General features: G+C 43.8%; 1 protein-coding gene across 2 annotated transcripts; it reads left to right on the top strand.

Moving 5' to 3' along the window:
- The first annotated feature begins 1878 nt into the window (after positions 1 to 1878).
- On the top strand, positions 1879 to 21068 carry mgarpa (mitochondria localized glutamic acid rich protein a). Of its 2 annotated transcripts, XM_079167045.1 has the most exons (8): positions 1879 to 2092; positions 6634 to 6734; positions 6939 to 7044; positions 10911 to 10928; positions 16197 to 16559; positions 18199 to 19301; positions 19526 to 19572; positions 19830 to 21068. In XM_079167045.1, exons 1-7 carry the CDS (start codon positions 2017 to 2019, stop codon positions 19559 to 19561), a joined length of 1803 nt encoding a protein of 600 aa, XP_079023171.1. In that variant the 5' UTR covers positions 1879 to 2016; the 3' UTR covers positions 19562 to 19572; positions 19830 to 21068. The 2 variants fall into 2 exon arrangements, with proteins under 2 accessions (XP_079023171.1, XP_079023172.1); XM_079167046.1 differs by lacking the exon at positions 19526 to 19572.
- Positions 21069 to 22653: the final 1585 nt, after the last annotated feature.

The following is a 22653-nucleotide window of genomic DNA, read 5'->3' as shown; positions in this document are numbered from 1 at the left end:
AAGGATTATTTATTGTCACTATGCAACACAGGAATGCAGTTGTATCCCATTTGTAACACATTGTCCATCAACTTTCAACATGTTTGAGCACCAATGCATCATGATGTAAACACAGAGTCCACCAGGAGTCCTGCTCTCTGTCCTGCTGTCCACCCACCAAGTGCTGATTGATCCAGGATGCCATGATGGAGTCATGACCTCCCGTCACAGGGGTCTCCTGAAGTCTTATTTCATCCATCTTATTTTCTTGCGCCGCGTTTGGTTAGAACCAAACGCTTTTTTTTTTGGTAATTGCTAACACAGCCGTTTTCGGCTTACAGAAGACAACAGGTCCACAAAAAAATGAAGACACCTACATTCAGAGAGAGAGCACAACTGCTGACTATCTTCAAACTGTTCTCTTTGCAAATGACGTGAATATTAGTTTGTGAAGTTATAAAAGGGTCATACAGTAGCTAACATGGAGGACAACACTTAAGTAAAATGTGAAGAATCTACAGCAACATTATTTTGTGCATGAAAAACACAGCCTGTAAAACCAGAGTTGAGTACAGGAATGAGCAAGCATGAAAACAGCGTCATTTTGCATGCGACCTCGACCTTCTGTGCTTCTTATGACGTGACTGTTCCAGGTCAGAGGGGTGGAGCCGATGAGAGTCACCATGAAGTATGGAGGGTGATTGATGCCATGAAAAGAAGCAGCAGCAGGGAGGAGTGCTATAAGTTGACACGCTTTGGTAGGAGATTTTAAAAAAGCAGTTGAGAAGTGTACAGTCGTAAAGGTGGATATAGCACGAGTATAACTTTCTACACTTTGTTATGGTATTTCCCAGTCTCATCTTATATATCTTAGACAGGGTTTGAGTATGTGGTGTGCTTGTGGCATAGAGGATCACAGTGGTAGTTATGAGAGAAAGTTATTTGGACAAGGTAACCCCCACAAGCTGCTTTGAAGAGGGTTGATGAAGAATTCCATAAAATGTACACCTTCATACTGATTTATTTCAGATTGTCTTCTTGTGTTTATTGGTAGTGGTGCAATGGATCATAAAACTCACGGTTTGGATCGTATCACAGATCAGAGTCACAGAACGGATCAGCACAAAAGAAAAAAGGGAGCAAATAGAACTTTTAGATGCCTGATCATGTTTTTTTGCCGCCTATACTAAATGCCGATCATTATTGATCATAGATTGGCAGATACAGATCCCTTTGTTGTTTTATTCTAGCAGCTGGTGTACAAGGCTACAGACTATTTTATTTTTTATTTCAACCATTCTCAAGTCAGTGTAAACCATCAAAAATACCAAATGTTATCCTGTTACTTTGGAATAGTAATTTAGTGGGGTTTTTTTCTTCATGAAAACACACTATGGTATTTTATTGATTAAAACAAATCTTGTCATTGGTAGTTTTAATGATGTATTATAAGCTGCTTAGAGCTAGTGTAAACAGCTCATAATTCATCTCTAATATCTATCGATGTTATTGTGAAAACATCTTCAAACATCTATGTGTATTCAAGTTTCTCACCAACACTACATTTTACGAGGTTACATATTAATAAAATTGTAATTTACCTTTGGACAATAATAATTTTCACTGAACAGAGCTTGAATGCATCATAATGTAACTGATCGGAACCTTTGTTCATTAGCGGTGCTGATAACGTTACTAGCTCTCCTGTCAATTTAAACATGGATTGGTTGTTTACAATGTAACATCAGAGATGGTCCGTCATCTCTTTAGCCACTTTCATATGTTTAACGTCCTTCTCTTTCGGGGGTCCGAATGACTCCTCATACACCTCACCGTCCTCTTTCTGTGGCATTAAGCACCCTTCATACAACAGCGCCGCACAACCACATTGCGCAACAGAAAGCAAGTGTGCCCTCCGCCTCCTCCTCACACACGTTTTTCTGACCAGACCAGAACCAAACCAGCCAGTCATTCATCCAGCACTTGCTGAAACTGCAGCATTTCTCCCACCCCCCCACCGTAGTCCGGAGAGCAGCGATGTTTTCCTGCAGAGCGGCCTGGCAGAGGTGTGGGCCTCTGGCGCGGAGAGCAGCCTACGGGTTGCCCCGGGATGGTGAGTGTTCATCACTGGGACAATTGGCAAAACACAAAATCTGAATTTCTGGTATTATTAACAGTTATCTTTAACGCAAGACTTGCGCTTTTAAATGTAACGTTTTCTCGCGTCATCCGTCGCCTCCTGGCTGAAGTGTGTGGAATAGTACACGTTGTCCTCGTGCGAATGTTTCTGCATAGATGCATTCCCCCACCAAGCTGGAGAATGGCAATGGCTGCCCATAGGATGTGAAGGTCAACTCGAGCTTTTTTTGTTTGGGGGGAGCTGAAGCTGTGCTGTAACACGTTTGTGGTGTACTTTAATTGTTCTTATTTATAGTGTGCGTCTCACGGATATACTGTGAGCCCCGGTTGGAGTATTTCCTAATGACAGTTACCTCCCTTCTATCCACGGCCAGAGTGTTAAACAGAGCAGCAGACTTCAGGTCAAAGCCGCAGCGCTCTTCGTGTCGCTTCTCGGCATGTGTCCGTTACCCCTTTTTTATTTAATGACATGTGACGCGTAATACCGGTGTAAAACTGGCCTCACCGTGCACACGCGTCCGAATGAACGCGGGCACGCGCCCTCTCTCTCTCTTCTCTGGGAAGTTCATGCCGTTTGAAAAGCGAACGTGAGGCATGTATACGTTCGTATGTGACCTTCACTGGCTGCGGGTGGCGTGGAAACATGGTGGCCGCTGTCGGTCACGTGATGCGCTCGTGTGACTGCGGTCTAATGTAAAGAGTGCGGCTGACGTAAGCTCTCTGACGCCAGTGTCAGTGTCAGCAGCTTCTCCCTCCATCGCTGATAATGACCTTATGTAACCACGGGTGACACAGGGAAACATTGGAAACTACATTAAGGTAGAGTGAGTGAAGATGTCGGCCTAATGATAGAACCAGCTGAAGGGGGTGTCCTTCGGTAGTTCGATACCCACTAGTTCATGTTGATGTGTCCTTAAGCAAGACACTTTACCACTTAACAAGAGGATAGTATCATGGTCTAATCCTCTCGACATCTTGACCTGCATCCCCTCCATGGGCCACCCCCCCCAACTCCAACCTTGCTTAGACTTTAGCCGATTAGCCGGTATAAATAACTGGGTGTCTTGTCAGAGCCTTGGAGACCGGATTAGTTCCTGAGAACAGGAAGAGTTTAACCCCCTCAACACTGGACATGACAAGTCCCCGTACACTGGCTATGGAAGTACTACACAGACACACAAACCCACTTCCATACAGCCAAACTATCTACTACAACTAGTTAATGACATTGATTCCTTTCATGTAATCCAGGGTTATTGATGACAGCGTCCGCCTCATAGAGTACATTAAATGTTCTTTAATCACTACTCGGAGCATTAATACAGCAGCGAACGACCGCTATCTATCTGCGTTTTTGCATTAAGGGTCTGCGGGGCACGGCCCCCACCAGAGGGCGCTGTTGTACAGGAAGTTATAGGCTTTTCTCTATTTTAGACACAATAATGGCAAAGCTTTGTCTACTTCACAAAGTGTTTGCAATTTGACATCATAATCTGAATGAAATCTCTTCTCTCGAAACATATTGCTGTGTTGTGTGTGTAAAGGTGTGTTCACACCAAACGCGATTCGCGTCATTCGCGCCGCCGGTATCGCCGGGGACTATTTGTGTTCATTCGCGTGCATCACGCTGGACGCGCCGGAGAGGGGCCGCGGCTTATCGGCCTGAAAGCCGTTCAACTGTCCGCCATCAACCGTAGAAAAATAACCTCTATTTCTGCTCAGTACGTGTTGTGGAAGTCCCAGATATCACGGGGAACTAAACGCCGTCATGTCTGGTTCATAACATAGTCCAGAGGAGCTCCGTGGATTTCATCGAGCTCACTGTGTCTAGCGAGCCACACGTCGGCTGTTTACTACAGCTGTATGAACACAAAATAAACTGACTTGACTGTGATTTAACGGCAATAAACCGACAAAAAGGGACTCCGAAATAACTACGTAATGATGCCGATTTGTACTTGTTTTCTCAATGGAGCTCGGATCGATCGGTGCTAGGCTATGCTAACATTATAGCAGCTCCATCAACACTCACAATAACGTCTTATAGACGTAAATACGGCAGCGTCTATTTCATTGTTTGTACCATATGGTTTACACACACACATGTCTACACATAGTTTGGTCCGGTCTCTACTGATATGAGGGATCGTAGAGCTCTGGGTGATCATAGGCGGCTACAGTATTTATTTCCTGATTCCACAACAGCAGGACTTCACTGATGACATGGGGAGCAACTCAACGCTGATAAGCTATCGCGCTGGTGCGTCACGCGATTTTTTCGCAGAAGTTCAAATATTTCAACTTCTGCGTTTGGGGCATTTCGGCGTTTTGACGCAACAAACGCGCCATCGCGTTCATCGCGTCTGTACATAGACTTTGTATGTAATCTCGCCGTGTTCAGCGCGTTCATCGCGTTTGGTGTGAACACACCTTAACTTGTGTGTCTTTGTGCCTGATGCTGCTTGGTCGGGTAGACCCGGCCCTACTGCACTGATCATGAGTGGGGCCTGGTGGCCAGGGTCCCTAAAAGCATCCCATTGGTTGGTTTTAAGGGGTGCAAGGGTGTACACGTGATATTGTACTTACATTAACGTTACAATAGTCGTGATGACTTGTGTGGATTATTTAACTACAGTACGATTTAGCACTTTACACCGTGAGCAAAAATTGGAACGTTGCCTCTCAGCTTGACGGTGTGTACAGACAACCGTCAGACTGAATAAACGGTTAAGCTCTTGGCAGAATTCTAACCTGTATAAAGCTTTCGTGCGACATTGCCTTGCGTGGACGTGACGAGTCTGCCGGCTCGGTACACCCTGGCCTTTTCAAATGCATATTTATATATATGCCCCACCCAAAATGTTCATACCAAAATCGCCACTTCTGCTATCTGTTTAAGGATTCAAGGACCATTCATTGTCATTATGCAAAACTAAAACAGCAGTGCATTCCTGGAGTGCAACTTTTGAATTAGCATCATAAGGAATGTAAACAGCAGATAATATGGCCGACGTCTTCACATTAAAAACTCAACATGAGGAAAAACATTATCAATCAACTCTGACTATGTTTTGAGTCAGTTGAAGCAACTGCAAGGCACTCGTTTGTCCTGTTACCTGGATCTATTTTATGAAAGGAATTCATTTGGGTGCTGTTTAGGTGCAGAGTTTATTGATTTATACAATTTTGTGTCACGGGAGGTCAAGATGAGGACCCAATAGCAAGACCACAGGAGACAGAGTCTGGCAAAACAGATTTTATTTCACCAGTATTTAAAGGAGGCTGTGTGGAGCCCGTGGTCCGACACAGGTAGCCAAATCGACGATGTGTGTCCCGTGGCACGACACCGGAGGGCAGGCAGATCGACGGTGTGAGGTCCCGTGGTTCGACACCGGAGGCAGGCAGATCGACGGTGTGAGATCCCGTGGTTCGACACCGGAGGCAGGCAGATCGACGGTGTGAGGTCCCGTGGTTCGACACCGGAGGCCAGGCAGAACAGCGAATATTCTACAACGTAGTGGAGAGGAAGGAAATTAGTCCAGGGAAACATCAACAGATAAATCACGGAACAGAGGTAAGACTACCGAGGCAGAAGACGAAACGGACTGACAACCCAGGCCTGCAGGGCCAGGGTTGATAAGCAGCCAGGCGGTGATCAGTGGAATCAGGATCAGCTGGTAACGATCCAGATTGTCCGCAGCTGGGTGCCAATCAGGGGTGTGGCCATGGAAATTGTCTGGAGGCAGGTCCAAGAAAACAAACCCCGAGCACATGACGTACAATAACAAACAGGGGAATGACCGACACATGAGGAGAGGATATTGGGGGAAAACAGAGGTTAACACACAATGGTTCAGACAGGAATCCTGACATTTTGATCATGAAATGTTAAAAACTGACTTTGTTTAAGTAATTGGTAAAAGGTGTGGACTCCAGTCAAGTTATTTTTTCAATAGTTTTACAAAGTTTGCTCGTCTACTTTTCTTTTTGCTGTATTGTTAAATATTAAAACGGATAGCGCGACAGGCTCAAACCAAACTGCGTACCCGAGGGTGTATGCATCACCGTGCAAGTATCAAATAAGCCCTGACGAGCCTATTTCTGCTAAATCCAATCAGAGCGTGAGGCATCGTGAGCCTTTGGGTGCTTTCTCACCATATCTCCTTCTACACTGAGAGCTGAAGCTTCTGGCTTCTGCAGCACATTGTTGTTATCCAGACCTGTGGGATCTTTTGAAAGCTGCCATGGGGTCAAGTGTCATCGACAGTGAGGACACATGGAGGCAAAGCAGCCGATGTGAACAGTGAATGCACTGGTCGGTTCCGTGGTTTGTTTGCATGACGTAACGCAGCGCTTGCTGTTGCCTCTGCCAACATTACGGTTGTTGTTGAATTTCTCCTTGTCGAGCTTCACCCAACGTTTCCATTCAATGTTAATTAATGAAAGTGGCATTGACTGGCTCCTGTCATGCGGTTCATTCAGCGCTTAACATGTGACCTTTTTAATCCTTTCCAGTTGTACAACGGCGACCGATGTCATCCGTTCCTGGTGGGTCTGGAGAAAATATAGTCTACACCCTGCTGTGTGGTGGAGCCTTGGTTGCCTCTGTTGCATACGTAAGTTGTATTGTTTTTCATCATTTGATCATCATGATACTACGACGATACTAACCTGCACTTAAAAACATTGGCATTGTGTCCTCAACAAAAGGTTTAAGCACTCAAGTGCAACAAATGAGCCAATCTTGTAAAATGACACAAAGTATCTGCAGTTTAAATCCTTTCATTTTACGAACTGGAACTTCTTTCCTCCTCCCACAGGCATACAGCACTGTGAGCACAGACGGCGCCAGGTTCGACGACCGCATTGCAGAACTCAATGCCAGACCCAAGAGCGAGTGGGTACCTAAACCATGGCCCCCTAAGAGTAAGTATTCCTCACCTGCCACTCTGCCAGACTACACTAGTGTTGATTCAAGACCAGATCCCCTCCACTAGCTCGCTAATTGTAATGTGTCACACTAATAATGATAAAACGTTGCTCACGTATGCTTATTGTGCAAGTACAATCCATATTAGGGTTTGACCTCCTGATAGCTGGTTTTATTTTCAAACTTTTTCCAGGTTGGCAAATGATATCGATTTAAAGCTCCCACCGTAAGTCTGAATGACTTGAAATTTGACACACATTTGACACATATGGACCAAAAAAGCCTCTTGGTCCATAAAACTCTGCCCAATTGAATTTTCCACCATTTTTAATTTTTGGAAAGATGAATTCAATTTCATTGGGCGACTGGCTCAGAGGTAGAGCTGGGCGTCCTGCAGTTGCAAGATCAGCGGTTTGATTTCCGGCTATTGGTAGGTGAATGTAGAAAGAAGTTATACAAGTCCATTTAACATTTACCATGGTCCTAGTCACTGAAGAGTGAATTAGACAGAATTAAAACCAACAGAGGAGATTTTTGCTCATCTTTGTAAAGCCCCAAACTCAGATGAGCTGCTTCCTTCTGTGTGGAGAAAAAAAAGGGTTCGAACCCGAAAGTGCTGCTTGTGGCTAGGGCTACACGATTATGGCCAAAATCATAATCATGATTAATTTGATCAATATTGAGATCACGATTATTTATCACGATTATTCATTAATTTTAGGGACAACATCTTTTTATTGCACTTTCACGTTTAAATGAACAAGAACACTGCTTCCACTTCCATTGTTGTGCTACATTCTGGCTAATGTACACATCTTTGCATCAGACTGGTCCTTATCACAGTGCATCTCATAGAAGGAAAATATAAATAAAATAGTATCATCACTTTTTACCCAAAATTAAATCAACAGAGCACTGCCTTCACTTCCATGTTGTGCTACATTCCAGCTAATGTACACGTCTTTGCATCAAAATAAAACGTATACAGTTCTTATTCACCTGAAGCAAAATATAAACACAATTTTTACCCAAAATAAAGGGCTAACTCAAAATAGCTAGGGACTAGCTCCTTGCCTTCTGCTCCTGACATTTGATTTACCTTTCACACGACACCCGTGACCGTCTGATCTCTGTTCTGTTGTCTCTCTACTCTTCTACTAATACCGGAGTCGACTGCAGATAGAACTTGTTTTGAGGCTGCTGCTGCAGGGTGCGCGCATGACTCCTCCCACCTCGTTCGCCCCCTGGTGGTTGGCTGACTGTTAGTTGAGGAAGCGCTTGATTTGATATGTAGCAGAGCATTTTAAACGTCAAAATCGATCATGCTCATTTAATTGTGGCAGCCAAAATCATGATCGCGATTAAAATTCGATTAATTGTGCCGCCCTACTTGTGGCTATATTTTCTCCTTGTTCTTATAAAATAGCAAAGTTCAAAAGATTGTAGTAGCAAGCTTTTTCAAAAATTATTTATTTCAGCCAGTAGTGGTAGCTACTTTTATTTGTTAAAATTACAAAAGTTGCCAGCGGGAAATCATATCGGCTGTGTTAAATCAATGTTGAGTAACTTCCCTGGTTCTTATCTAGTTAAAGTTCTCTCTGCAAGTCAGTGGCTGACCCCGCCAAAGACTGTTTGTCACAGATTGTGAAGGGAAAGACGTTCACTGTGTGCTTTTGCGGTCATAATAATTTCAATAATAATCAATTTCAGTAGTAAGAATCTCCCTTTTTAATGTATGCTATGCTAATGTATGCTAATTATGAACATTTATTAAGATTTCAAACTTAATAGCTCTGAACTGGGACAGAAAAATAAGTCAGTAGGTGACACCAGTTTTTTTTTTTTTGTTGGGAAATTTCACATCTTCTGCTGTTCATCTCATGTTCGACCAAATGTTGTGAACGTTAATCAGACAAAGTGTTTCTGCAGAAATTCAATATTCTATAGAACTACTATTAAGGCAAGACAGCTCCATGCGTGTCCCTGGGCCATTACTAAGCTTCACACGTTGTGAACTAAGTCTGTTCATTTATGACTAAACATTTCTCAATATGCATTTAAGTAAACTCTATATGAGCGGCTTATTACCAGCTTTGATAGCTGTAATAGAGGAAAGGAGATAATTATCTGTATCTGCAGTTACTTCGTATTATGGTAGCCATCTTCGATTCTATGCAAACCTGCTGTTTTCAGATAATGGTATATAATGGCAATAACTAATGGTAAATCATGGTAAATAATGACAAACTATTGGCCACATCTGGCTCCACACCATAATAATTTAGACATCGTAGGATAAGTAGGTTGATTTAAAAAAACTCAAGAATAATAAAACTACTACACACACACACAATAACAAGGTGAATCTACTGCCAAAGGAAACAACAATGACATGACTTAACCGTCTAATAATCAACCCCCCCCCCCCCCCTCCCGCCATGTGGAGAAAACACCGTGCCACGTGTGAGGCATCATGGGTCTTCCTGTGGACAGCTACTGGTGCTGAAATGAGGGCTAACAACGGCAGATGGAAATTAAAGCATTTACTCAATTTAAACACACCACATTGTCTTTAATTGAAACATAAATCCATTTGAATCAGTATTATTTTACCACATACTCAAAAGATGACAACATGATGTTGTTTTATAGTTTCATTTTGTCCCGTCATGGAGTCGCTCACAGCATTAGTGTTCAGGGGGGGTTTTCACTCTGCGTACTTTCTGGTATTTGAGAAGATGGGAGATTTCCAGATCCATTTTGGATCTCCACATCCTTCACCAGTGCATTGCCAGCGAGATGGTTTGATGTCAATCATCAAGCGGTTACTGGAACTAGTCCAGCCGGACCATTGTTTCAACGCCGTTGACTTAAAGTTGCACGCTTTAAGATCGAGGTTGCCTCGACACTGTAGACCGTAGAATATGGACATGGTCTCTGTCCCGTCACCTGTAGCTTTCCAAAGAGCCGGCGTGAAGCTTAAAAGTGGGCGGCTCTAATGGTTAGCGTTGTAGCACAGCAGAGTGCAGTAAGGAAACACAGCAGAGACCCCCCCCCCCTCCAACACAAACTAACTAATTTCCTCTCAATACAAACATCCTCTGGTCCAGTACACACGACTGTGTGTATTTTGTTTGAATATCATATCAGTGTTTGTGATCCCTGATAGTCTGGCTATGTCCACTTATCTCCTCCATCCTAATGAGGAGGAGATAAGTTCACTTGATTTTTGACAAGTATGAATGGATCAAATATACCAATTGACAGTGTGCTCCCAAATCCCATCAGCAGCAGCACAATCACTGCGCAGACACTAATGCGTAGAAGATAAATCCACTATGTGAAAGACTTTGCTTATGCCAAGTCTATCCATCACATGCAGTCAGAAAGGATCACCTCCAAGCAATGACACATGTAGTTGGTTCCACAGAACTACAGCTTTAGGGGTTGTAGAACTGCATTTTTTGCTTTTGAGGAATCTTTTGTCCACCTTCAAACCAAATATTCAATTTGTACGCAAAGAAATGTAACTTACCGAAGTTAACTTAATGCATTCGTTTCTCCCCAAAGGACAAATCCTGTGTGATAAATAACAATAATGTTGGAAATTGAATATCCATTTAAAAAAGCACACCTAAGAAAACAAATGGCATAACTAGCGTGTTTATACAGAAACTAATTGATTGAAATGCATATCAATACTCACTGTTCTTAAGCTGTGACAGAATGTGAACTGACTGTCTGACTGCACAGAAAGAGAAACGTTCACAACCTTTGCTGAAACTCTGCGTTTCCTCACTGCTCAGCTACCGTCGCTGTGGCTTGATTCTATGACATGAATGGTGTTTCTGTTTGCTTGCAGGCCGGGATGAAGAAGAGGGTAAGTCGTGTCGTCACAGACCTTCAGCATTCCATTCATTAACACTGCCCGAACACTTTCTGAATGCTCACTAAAACGCTGTCTTGAGTTGGGTTATGGGCTGGATTGGGCGTCTCTTCTCTGGGCTACTTTTACCATCCTGACTCCAACGTTGGATGCAATGAAAAGTTCATGATTGCACTAATCACTGTGTATTTGTTTTAACACTCATGGTTCCAAGATTAGCCCGCCGACGGCGGGAATGTAATTAGTAAAATGACGTACACGTTAAAATGGCCACACCTAAAACGGAAATGATTGTGACGGTAGTCATTCCATCGCCGTCAATGCCGACCGAGCTGCAGACTAAAGAGCTGAAGCTGATATTCATGGTTGACTTATTTGTCTTTCGTCAGTGAAGTGACACACATTTGGTTAATATTTGGCTCTAGACGATCACACAAAATAGAGGTTTGTTGGGTGAGCTAGGTGAATTTGAGAATGACGAGCACTTTTTGTTTGACTGTCCTCTCTACGGGGACATGAGGGATGTACTCTTTAGTCAAATCACTTCCTCTCATGTAGATTTCTTTTGGCTGGATGACTATGGAAAACTTGAGCTTGCGCTTCAGGAAAGGAACCTTTTTTGTAGCAGATTTCATTCGCCAGGTCTGAGAGAGAGAAGGCAGAATATTTAGTTTAAGACCGAGCGGTGAAGTAACCTGTGATTTTGTCATTGAATGAAACTTAATGGAATGTGTCCACTGCAGCTGTAATGTTGGTTTCTTATAAACCCATCAGGGTTAGGCACGTTATGTTCATAACGTAAAGATATCAATCAATATGGGTTAAATAATGGATTCTACTGAAGAAACTCAATATGCAGAATATAAGAAAAGGATAGAACAAAGACAGGTTAGCGGAACAGGTTTTTAAAATGGGGAGGGGTTTGAACTGAGGTTCTGTGATTTGTTAAAAAGGGGAACATAAAGACATTTACATAAAATCATTTAGTATCAGAGTATCCTGAGGAGCTAAGCTTTGTCGGGGCCCATATTTGCAACTCATTTTTAACACATCCTGTTCTGCATAGAGCTTGGCTATACTCGGCCAATCCAATTTTGACAAATCCGTCCTCCCATGTGACCCCAGTCTCAACTCTCCTGAATTTGTATCCTACTGGCCAAAAGGCTTAGGCCCAATCCCAATCCTCCACTCTCACAGACTTAGAGGTCCTCGAGGGTTTAGTTCTGTTCCACTGTCACACCATCAAGTGTTTTAGGACTCTTTCAGACATTTTCAACACTTTCCGTCAGTCCACATTTATGCCGACTTTGCTCAAGGGAATTACCCACAATTCACAGCAATATGTTGTTAACCATGGGGTTACCAGTGGAAGCATGGAGACGTACGAAATGTTAAACAGAGAGGACGCCACATGGTGTTCAGCCTGCAATGTTACATTTACTCAGAAACATTAAGGATTAAAGGTTTTGTCATTAAAGCTGTTTTAACAAAAATGAGTGAATAGACTTAAAATGACCTCATTTTGTGAGGAAAGAGCATGATATTGTCATGGTAACGTGATATGTTGCAGCAAAGTTGTTCCATTCGTATTCACACCATTTCATCTACCAGGTGACATCAGTTAGTCCCTGAGGGTTTTGGGTTTAGGGCCTTAGGGGGGACATTGGGATTGGGCCTGAGTCTCCATCGTCTCTTCCTTTGATACCACTCAACCCCTCGTTTCTCGCTCTTCATCGTCTCCCTCATACTTCTCTGTGTTTCCAAGAGGCTTCAGATAAAAACAATCTTTCTTTAATAGATATCTCTGCTCCAAGTGAGACAAACTGGTGACCTTTGTCATAGTTTGCTGATGACTAAAGCTTGTTCTCATTAGAGCGCTCGCCATCAACCTCACCAGTGCATCTCGGTAGCAGCTCATACCCATTTATTTTTATTCTTTTGCTAACTACACACCGCTTCTGTGGTTGATTTGTAGTGTGACAATGACCTTGTGTAAACTGAACTGGGCTCTTTTGAGAGAGAGCAAGATTCCTTCCTCCCGTTTCTCTAATTCTTTGTGTCTTTGCTCTTTTCAGTGTAATGGTAAAGCTAAGGTCCTCTGTGGCCGCATGGAGATCCGTCCTAGAACTGGATTCTTTGGATCTGAAAAGGGAAACACAAATCCCTCTCTCCTCCCTCACTTCCCCTCCTGTACTGATAAGAAAGAACGAGTGCTCTACTCAGCCTAGAACCTCGGGACAAGTCTGTGAAGGATATTGATTCCGTGCACCGTCCTTCATGCTTTCTTCTTTTACCTCTCTCGCTGATAAATGTTAATGTGCAACACTGTGAAGAGGATAAATGGACTCGACAGAAGAGTCTGAAACATTCTGAATAGATTTTTCTTTAGTCAATGGACTTCATCACTGCTCAACACCACTGTGGGTTTGCAGGAGAGAAACAGAGAGGATTGGTTTATCCGGGACGTTTGGAGAACATGTTCTGTAGATGTATCTGTGGTGAGCGACTATTCATCCACTGTATTTGCAGCCTCAAAGGGCCACTTCAAAAAATCATTCCAATAAATCGTTATTCATTGAGACTTGGGGAAACCTTTTTATAGCAGTCGTGTTTTCAGTATGAAAGTAGCATCACAAAGTGGATAGTGGATTAAATGGTTGCAGTTCGCTTCCTTTGATCATGATCCCGGATTGAGCTTTTCTAGTTTTCTAAAAGGAGGAAAAATACGAGAAACGTAGACTCGGTATAGAGGTGTGTCTGGACGTCCACTGCTGTAAAGTCTAAATTGAATGAATACAAACCGCCATCGTCTTTCGGCATGCCAATGTGGACGGGAACAATTCTGAATTCCAAGTGTAAATAAAACTCCAAACTGAAGCAGCTGTCTGACTCGCAGCAGTCGACGATCCTATAAAACAGGCGTTGCAAAAAATTGTGAATCACTGCAACCATACAGCCATAAATGTCCCCAAAATATATTATATATATTCTAAAAAAAATAAATGTTTATGCATGATCCCCTCCAGGCTTGCACTAGGTAGAGAAAATACTGTTGTTATTGTATTTTTCTAAACATTAACACTGAAATGATGCTCACTGATGGCCATAACCGTGACCTACAGTTGGTATTGTTACATTTAGCGGGAGATGCCTGCACTTTGAAAAGAAAGGACAGTGGGGATAAATGCAGAACTAGCAGCTCCTCCATGTTGTACGCTCATGTCTTGAGCATTTTAACCCATATCATGAAATTCTAACGGACCAGCTGGCTATTGTCAATCCCCAATAGTCAACGCTCAAGTGTTGATCGAGTCAAAGTGGACTCCTGGGCCAGTCTCCCACAACTTGGTGTGTTTCTGCTGATGGTCAATGTGGATGAAATGGTGGAGGATCTCTCCGTTTAAAGATTAAAGAAGCTCACCCTACTTGGGCTGTCTGCACTGGTCTCGCTGTCGGAGCTCCAGATAGCACATAGTTTGTTAATTGGATGGTAAGAACCAAGATTCAACTTGACCCCCTTCTACCCTGCACCTTGACCCGCACTCCTCTCCTTCCCCCTCCCCCTCCCCTCTCCTGTCTATGTCATGCCCCTCCCTGTCTTTGAGTTTGCATGCGGTTTAATGTCGTGAATGTGTCGCCTCTTTGTTGTTTTTCCCCCTGAAGAAGTATTCGCTGAGGCAGTGGTGTGTTTGAGAAGAGGCTTGTCTCCAAGAAGTGCTTCTGGATCAGCCTGCTAGCAGCTATGTTTCCATCCAACTGCCTGTCCGTCTTATTTTTGACACAGCTGATAAACACTTAGTCTAACGAGGTTACACTTGTCTTTGCAATGCACCTCTTGTGATCGGACGCACCACAACTGAGCTCCGCTGTGTCCCCACGTGTGTGTTGACAGTTAACACGACCTCAATGACGGCCATCAGATATATTTTGCGATCAAAAGAGCAGCTATAAAAACGGTAGATTTCATTTCCTATAAAGTCTTCACAATAAAAGTCCCCCGTAATTTTCTTTTGCTGCCTTCTCTTCCTCCCTGTAGTAGTAGTTGAGTTATTGAAGAATGGCTGCTAACAAAGCTCATTTTTCTATCTTTTTTTTTCACAGTAAAAGTCCCCTGTTATTTTGTTATTTAAAAGCTTTTATTTTAAATCATTTTCATCATCAGGACTCAGAGAGCAGGCTGTGCTCCAGCCTGGTTGTCCTCTCTTCCCATTGCTGTCCACAGGAGATGATGATGGAGACCTACATTTAATAAGTTGTCTGTGTTGTGTCCACATGCTGTCCACACCTCACTGAGACCACTGAGGTGTGGACAGCATGTGGACACAACACAGGCCACCTCGGCATACGGCCCCGGCTGGTCCGATCCTGATCTCCGAGCGCACAGACTTGACAGTCAAAGCGTCCCAGTTTGCACTGAAAAGACCCGTGTAACCCCCCCGCCCCGCCCATAAACCTTGAATGCAGCAGCTAAGAGCTGTACGAGTTCAGGAGCTTGACACATCTGCTTTTTGTGTGTACATGAAAGAACAACGCTCACTATCTGAAAGCACCCGACATTTTAACAACCCCGTTATCTTTGACAAAGATATTCAGCACACAGACAGAGCTGTCACTTCAAAAGAAAAGCATCAAGTTTGAATGAATGAGAAACTAACACGCAACTGTTCAAAATCATTCCAAAGAAAGCCACGTACCCTCGCTCTGCATCGTTGAACCGTATGTCCGTCCGGGCCGTTCTCATGAACACGATATCGCAGAAACACCTTTTTTTTGTGTGTGTGTGAACATTTCTTTCAATTTGGCACAAACGTCCAACAAGGTTCACCTTGATAAGAATTTGGTGGTCAAAGGTCACCGTGACATCACAAAACACGTTTTGGGCCACAACTCAAGAATTATTGTGCTAGCTATGCTAATTATGACAATTTCACACAATGTTGAAGAGATGATATTTTGGACGGACATGGATAAACTGCAACACGAGGCGTAAAACTGTGAGCTGTTTTTCCACAGTAACATTGTTACCGGTTTCATCCCACTGTTGTAAGGGTGGTTTGAATTTTAAATATAGAGTGACAGCCCTGCTCCATTTGAGTGCGCCCTCTCCGTTGTGTAGTTTAACACACCTTGGATGGAAACCCAGCTGCTGGTAATATAATAATAATCTTGTATAATGCCGCTTTTGGCTGCTCACTGTAGTAGATAGAAGCGCGTGGTAGTGGTGCTCTGGCTAATGCGCTCCTTCTGCTTCTTGTGTTCCAGCTGGAGAGGAGGAGGAGGAAGTGGCAGCTGAGGATGTCGGTGGAGAGGCTGAGGAGGCTGAAGTTGGCGAAGAGGAGGCGGCCGCTGATGGCGAGGCAGAGACCATAGCCGAGGTGGTTTCCGAGGCCGTCGCCGAAGCTGCCGAAGCTGCCGAGGTCGTCGCCGAGGTGGCGGAGGAGGTCGCCAAGGTGGCGGAGGTGGTCGCCGAGGTGGCGGAGGTGGTCGCCGAGGTGGCGGAGGTGGCGGAGGAGGTCGCCGAGGTGGCGGAGGAAGTGGAGACAGTTGCGGAAGAAGTGGCTCACATGGCCGAAGCGGTCCAGGCTGCCGCAGAGCCAGTCGCCGCAGAGGAGCCCGACAGCAACGGTACGACTTCTTCACCTGAGGTGGTGGTGGTGGAGGAGGAGGCAGCTGCCTCTGAGGCCTGAAGATCCACACAGTCATTATAGGGAAACACACACACACACACACACACACACACACACTACCAGACACAACCTCGACTATCTCTAAACCACTTTCAATTTAGAGCCACTGAGAACAGTAACACTGGTAGCTCACTGTCTAGAACCCCTAGAGGGTAGTTGCTTCTCCTTGGGTGCCTGGGTTCACCTCTTGTTCATCATCCTCTGTTGTTCTCCTAAAGATGTATATTATTTTCTCTCATATTTATTGGAGTAGGGATCGGGGATCATTGTGCAAATGAAGCGTTTCTTCTCGTAGGATTTATTTTGGTGCACAGCGTAGATCACCGTGTGCGATGTCTATATTTGTTGAGATTATAACGGAGCCCTCTACTCAGCAGGCTTGGTCTACAGCTGCGCACCACAGGGAAACATTTCCAAAGTGGCAAAGAGTTCTTTATGTGACTCTTATGCAGTTATGGGTGAAATAAATGTGATCACTGTGAACACAGAATCGGCAGGAACAGCCCTCAAATACTGTTATATTATTGGTATATTTTTGTTACGAGGGGCCTAATGCTATTTCACGAGATTTGACCAAACACTGTATTTCATTGAAAATCTCTGTACTGTTGTACTTCCTCGCCACGTGTCAAAAGAGCAGTTGTGTATACCCGACAGCTAAAAGGAGATGGCTCTGTACAAACTGTAACTGCTGCAGTGTGCTCTTTTTATCATCAGTGTAATGTGAAACTCATTAGTCACCGAGTGATTTATGTGATCATTATTTTATTTGACTTATAACTGGTTAATGAGCACTGTGAACATTTTAGGGTAACTCATCAAGGCACACAATAAAACCTTTATCAAAGCGGAAAGGTTTACTGCCGTCTTTAATTTGTCTGAATTGGTCTTTTAATCCTAATTTGTATTGGAGCTTTTAAGTAAGGATCTTTTCTAGCTATCCATTCCAGTTTAAAGTCTCTCGTATTGAATGTCGGTCTACATGGAACTTGCAGATGTAAGCTCGCTCTTTTCATTTATTAAGTGAGCATTTCAGCTTGATTGAAATGCTCACTTAATAAATGCATTTTCATATGCATTGCATTTTCTTCTCACTGCTTTGCTACACTGTGTCAGAGATGCACTGTGACCTGTATTTGTCAAGACACAACCCTTACCTTCTGCATGGTTTGATATGTGATGACCTAAAGTATGTTCCATTTCTATTGTGAAAAATTCCCAGTCTCTTCACAGATACTGTGTATCAGCACCACTGCATGTTTTGAGGAAAAGTGAAAGAAATCGCTTACGTACGTGCGTGTTGATATTTATCATCTACTCATATTCTGATATGGAAGATCTTCATTGGTTCATGGCACTACATCAACACCCTTAGCGACTAACGCTGCTTTTCTGTTGCACCTTCTTCTTCTACTGCAACTGCTGTTGACATTGCACCTGCACGTTGTCGCAATCCACCAGATAGATTTGCTGTCACTGGATTTGGTTAAACACTACAAGTTGAGTTACCTTAATGTAGGAAAAAATATATTACTTCAGCATCAGTGATGTTTGGATGGCTGGATTTTGTGTTTCAGTGCCGCTGGCAGCTGCCTCTGTTCTAGACGTACCGAGGATCACTGAAGTAAAGGAAGAGGTGGCAACAGCTGTTGAAGACATCGATGAGTCCGTGGCACCAGTTGAGGAGGCTACTAAACCAGCAGAAGAGGCCCTTGCCCCAGTAGAATCTGCACCCACAGAAGAGGTCCCTGCAGCGGTAGAGGCTGCACCTGCTGAAGAAGCCCCAGCACCAGTAGAGGTTGCACCAGTAGTCGAAGAGGCCCCAGCCCCAGTAGAGGTTGCACCAGTGGTCGAAGAGGCCCCTGCCCCAGTAGAGGTTGCACCAGTTGTCGAAGAGGCCCAAGCACCAGTAGAGGTTGCACAGGTTGTCGAAGAGGCCCCAGCCCCAGTAGAGGTTACACCAGTTGTCGAAGAGGCCCCAGTAGAGGTTGCACCAGTAGTCGAAGAGGCCCCAGCCCCAGTAGAGGTTGCACCAGTTGTCGAAGAGGCCCCAGCCCCAGTAGAGGTTGCACCAGTAGTCGAAGAGGCCCCAGCCCCAGTAGAGGTTGCACCAGTAGTCGAAGAGGCCCCAGCCCCAGTAGAGGTTGCACCAGTTGTCGAAGAGGCCCCAGTAGAGGTTGCACCAGTAGTCGAAGAGGCCCCAGCCCCAGTAGAGGTTGCACCAGTTGTCGAAGAGGCCCCAGTAGAGGTTGCACCAGTTGTCGAAGAGGCCCCAGCCCCAGTAGAGGTTGCACCAGTTGTCGAAGAGGCCCCAGTAGAGGTTGCACCAGTTGTCGAAGAGGCCACAGTAGAGGTTGCACCAGCAGAAGAGGCCCCTGCACCAGTGGTTGAGGAAGCCTTGGCGCTAGTAGAACCTGATGTTACCACAGCTCTTGCTGAAGAACCAGTCACCACCACAGTTGAGGAAGAAGTTGCGGCAACCCCTGCTGCAGAAGTAGAAAGCCCTGTGGTGGTGGAGGAAGCAGCTGCTGAGACCCTGGCAGAAGGTCCAAAGAGAGAGTACATTGTCGTGGTCCTGGAAGGAACACCTAGAGCTGATAAATCGCCCAAGGTGCTTGGAGTGGGGCCCATGACTGGTAGAATCATACCAGCTCCAGACGACGACGCCCCTGCTTCTGAGGTACCAGATAACTTTGTTTTTTGACTGATCTCAGATTGGTTGATCCATGTACGGACGCTGATCAGTATTTTTCCTCATATGTCCTAATCTTGGTTTCAGTGTAGCAGCGTTTTGAGAAAGGGTTTAAGAGACAAATTTGTATTATCAGTATGCTTCATTAATTATATATAGTGGTTTAAAAAAAGAAATCTCTTTAACATGGATTTTTACACTCTGCTACTCAGGGTAGTCGACGCCTTCTTAGGATGCAAATGCAGTAGTTCCAAATAAGGTACTGAGCCTTTGATTTATTTCTACCATGTTAGTTAGAGCATGCTGTGAACATGACGTACTTGTTCTTAAAATATAGCATTCCTACCCTTAACATCCACATTTCTATGCTTACGGTTCAAATACACTCTAGGGATGTAGAATTGTTTTTTTGTTTTTTTGAAATATATTAATATTGGAATATATTAAATATATTGGTGTTTGTATGGCTGCAGACAGTGTACACTACTATTGACTTCTGTGCTTCTGTCATCACAGTAAACCGCTTCCTGAATGATGACTTTCTATCCTGCAGAAGAAGATGGACGTGCCTTTCTCCAACACTTTCCCCTTACTCCCTTTTAACCATAAAAAACACTGCAAGGGATAATATGTTGTTCTAGTGTAAAGATACACATACTGCACAGTGTTCAATGCCCGCTGTGTGGAGCCATCAAACTGACATATGAGCCCGTTACTGTGACACTCTACACACTGACCTACATGTCTTGACTCCATAGTCCCAGATGAGCCCAGTCTGTGGTTGAACAGTTCTCTGGTATATCTTTTAGTAGCCTCACTGAGCCATTCAGTTACAGTCAGTGTTTACTGCTTCAGAAAACTAACAGAAACTCGTTATACATTTTAGAGAAGCAAGGGGGGGGTTGTGTTTTACTTCATCAGCATTCTGAACAGCTGGGAAACACCTGCTGTACTATTGTTATGAAGAAACACACTGGCTCAACGGCCCCTTTGTACAGAAGCTACCTCACTGTTCCTCGTGTTTTCAGTCCTTACCAATGAACCTCCTGACCTCTTCATGACGCAGTCACACAGAGGTCACAGTTCCTAAGCCACTGACTTCAGTATGCACATCGTTATTTTTTTCAAAAGCTGTCATTTGATCACTCAAACTAATCTTATAAAACTAAATAAATCAGGCGTTTTGATTTCACTACACTTTTCTAATTATTCTACAGTGAATGTATGAAATACATTTTCCTGATATTGAGTTGTAATGTCTATTAAACTTAGCCAAAATCCTTCTTGTACCCTTTTTATCCACATCTCCGCCTCAGTCATTGATCTATATTCAATAAGTAACACTTAGTGTTTGTGTCTACGCTGTGGGTTCAGGGAGGTGGATAAGCAGCATCGTGTTCTTTCACTCTTTGCTTTTCTCGTCTTCGTTCTAGCGGTCAGATCTGTGTAGATGTGTGATTTAATGGCTTTGCAGCAAGTATGAACAGTAATTATGTCAGATATGCGAGTGTGACATGAAATGTGTGTGTGTGTGTGGGGCTGTGTTAGCTTTGTGTACGGTATTTCAAATGGAATCACGGAGGGAAGATTTAAACATGACTGTATTTTTTTTAAATGGAAATGAAGGAAATGACATTCTTGAGGGTCTTCGCTGCTCGCAGAAAGGATTTTGTAGTAGGATGTGAGTGGATGCCTTTGACTTAGCAAAGGACTGAAACTTTTCTTGTTTTTTTTTGCTTAATAAAGTGGGATCAAACATGATTTCTGTGCTGTCATTTTTTAGCAAATTGACTGCTTGACTCACAATTGGTTGACATAAGTGTGTGTGCTGTAAAGCCCCTGTGCTAAATGATTAAAGTTCAAAGTAATGATAATGGGTTACTGGTGCTTTTATCAGTCATTTTGAATGGCTGGTGTAATACATTGTCACCCTGCAGCGCTCATCTCCTGTCCTCTCTCTGTTGGTGCTAAACTCCTCCAACTACACACACACACACACACACACACACACACACACACACAATGTCAGTCAGCTGACGGGCCGCTGTGGAGACTGTGAAGTGAAGACGACAACAACTCCACTCGTTACCGTTAGTGCAATAAAACTTTCTGGAGTAAAAAGTCAAAACTTTGTCAATACATGTGTTTAACAAGCATGAACATGTAAACGAAAGAGAAACCTAATTCAAGCTGCTCTGTCCGCAGTCTCACACCACCGCTGTGTTTACGGCACACTAGCTCAGCTAAAGCTTCTTTTTTTAAACAAAATCTGTGTGTCTGTAGTCTAACTGTTTATCTTAGTTTGTTCTTGTAAACGTATCTGCTGCCTGAGACAAAGCAGCTCCTCTTCTCTCTAGCGGTACCTGCAGGCAGTGAATTAGCAGAGGACGGAAGGACAGAGGACAGAAGGACAGAGGAAGGAGGGAAGAGGACAAGAGGACTGACTCACGTTCTTCATTAATTATAAACTTCACTCAGGAATGTTATTTATTTTAATTTGTTTCCAGTAAGATATTATTGACTTTAAAAGTGACTTTGCTGCTGTAAATATGACTGTTGCTGCTCTAAAAACAGTATTTAGTTATATCTAGTGTAAAAATATATTATCATCCAGCTCTGAATTAATTTTTTTAAATATGTTTTTATAATTAATTATGTAGTCATGAAGACGAACTGAGTATTGATAAGAGTAGCTCCTAGCAGTAATACTATCCTAAAGATACCTATCTCTACCTGAAGGACACCGCCGTTCTACACTTGGAGAGGGAGGGGTGAGCTGAGGGGTATTTAGTTGGTTGTAATCTGCAACTCACCACTAGATGGCACTAAATCTCACACACTGCTCCTTTAAAGTTACTGGGAGGAACTTTTAACTGCTAATGAAACAGCCTCCGTTTCATACTGATGCCTTTATGTGACCTACATAAGTGAAGGAGACCATCAGCTATATAGTTGAAATGAAATCGTCCCAGTTCACTGGAAACTCCTTCAGGTCAGACTCCAGCGGGGCCTCCAGCAGAGACCAGCCCACCATGGACAGACACGGATCCTCTAGCAGAGACCAGCCCACCATGGACAGACACAGATCCTCTAGCAGAGACCAGCCCACTATGGACAGACACGGATCCGGTTTCGCTGTCGCCTTCGACCTTGCACCCCCCCACACTTTCATCCAGAGGGACTGACAATATTAACACAAAATGGAAGAAAGGGTATTTTTTCAAGCAGTTTTTTATGATGTGATCATACATTTAAACATTTGTATTATTATTACCATGCAAGAGGCCACCTGCTAAGTGGACATTCATACCCAGTCAGGCACAGCGATTCTGGAGGTCAA

This window comes from Pholis gunnellus (assembly GCF_910591455.1).
Source record: "Pholis gunnellus genome assembly, chromosome: 10".
Lineage (NCBI taxonomy): Eukaryota > Metazoa > Chordata > Actinopteri > Perciformes > Pholidae > Pholis > Pholis gunnellus.
Note: the sequence above shows the minus strand (reverse complement) of the source record. Positions and strands in the feature narration are given on the sequence as shown.

Bases quoted from the DNA above. Each gene is read 5' to 3' on its own strand.
- mgarpa (XM_079167045.1), top strand. From the start codon at position 2,017: ATGTTTTCCTGCAGAGCGGCCTGGCAGAGGTGTGGGCCTCTGGCGCGG. The intron at 6,735-6,938 runs GTAAGTTGTATT...CTCCTCCCACAG, and splicing joins TGGTTGCCTCTGTTGCATAC to GCATACAGCACTGTGAGCAC. The intron at 19,302-19,525 runs GTACCAGATAAC...TCTGCTACTCAG, and splicing joins ACGACGCCCCTGCTTCTGAG to GGTAGTCGACGCCTTCTTAG.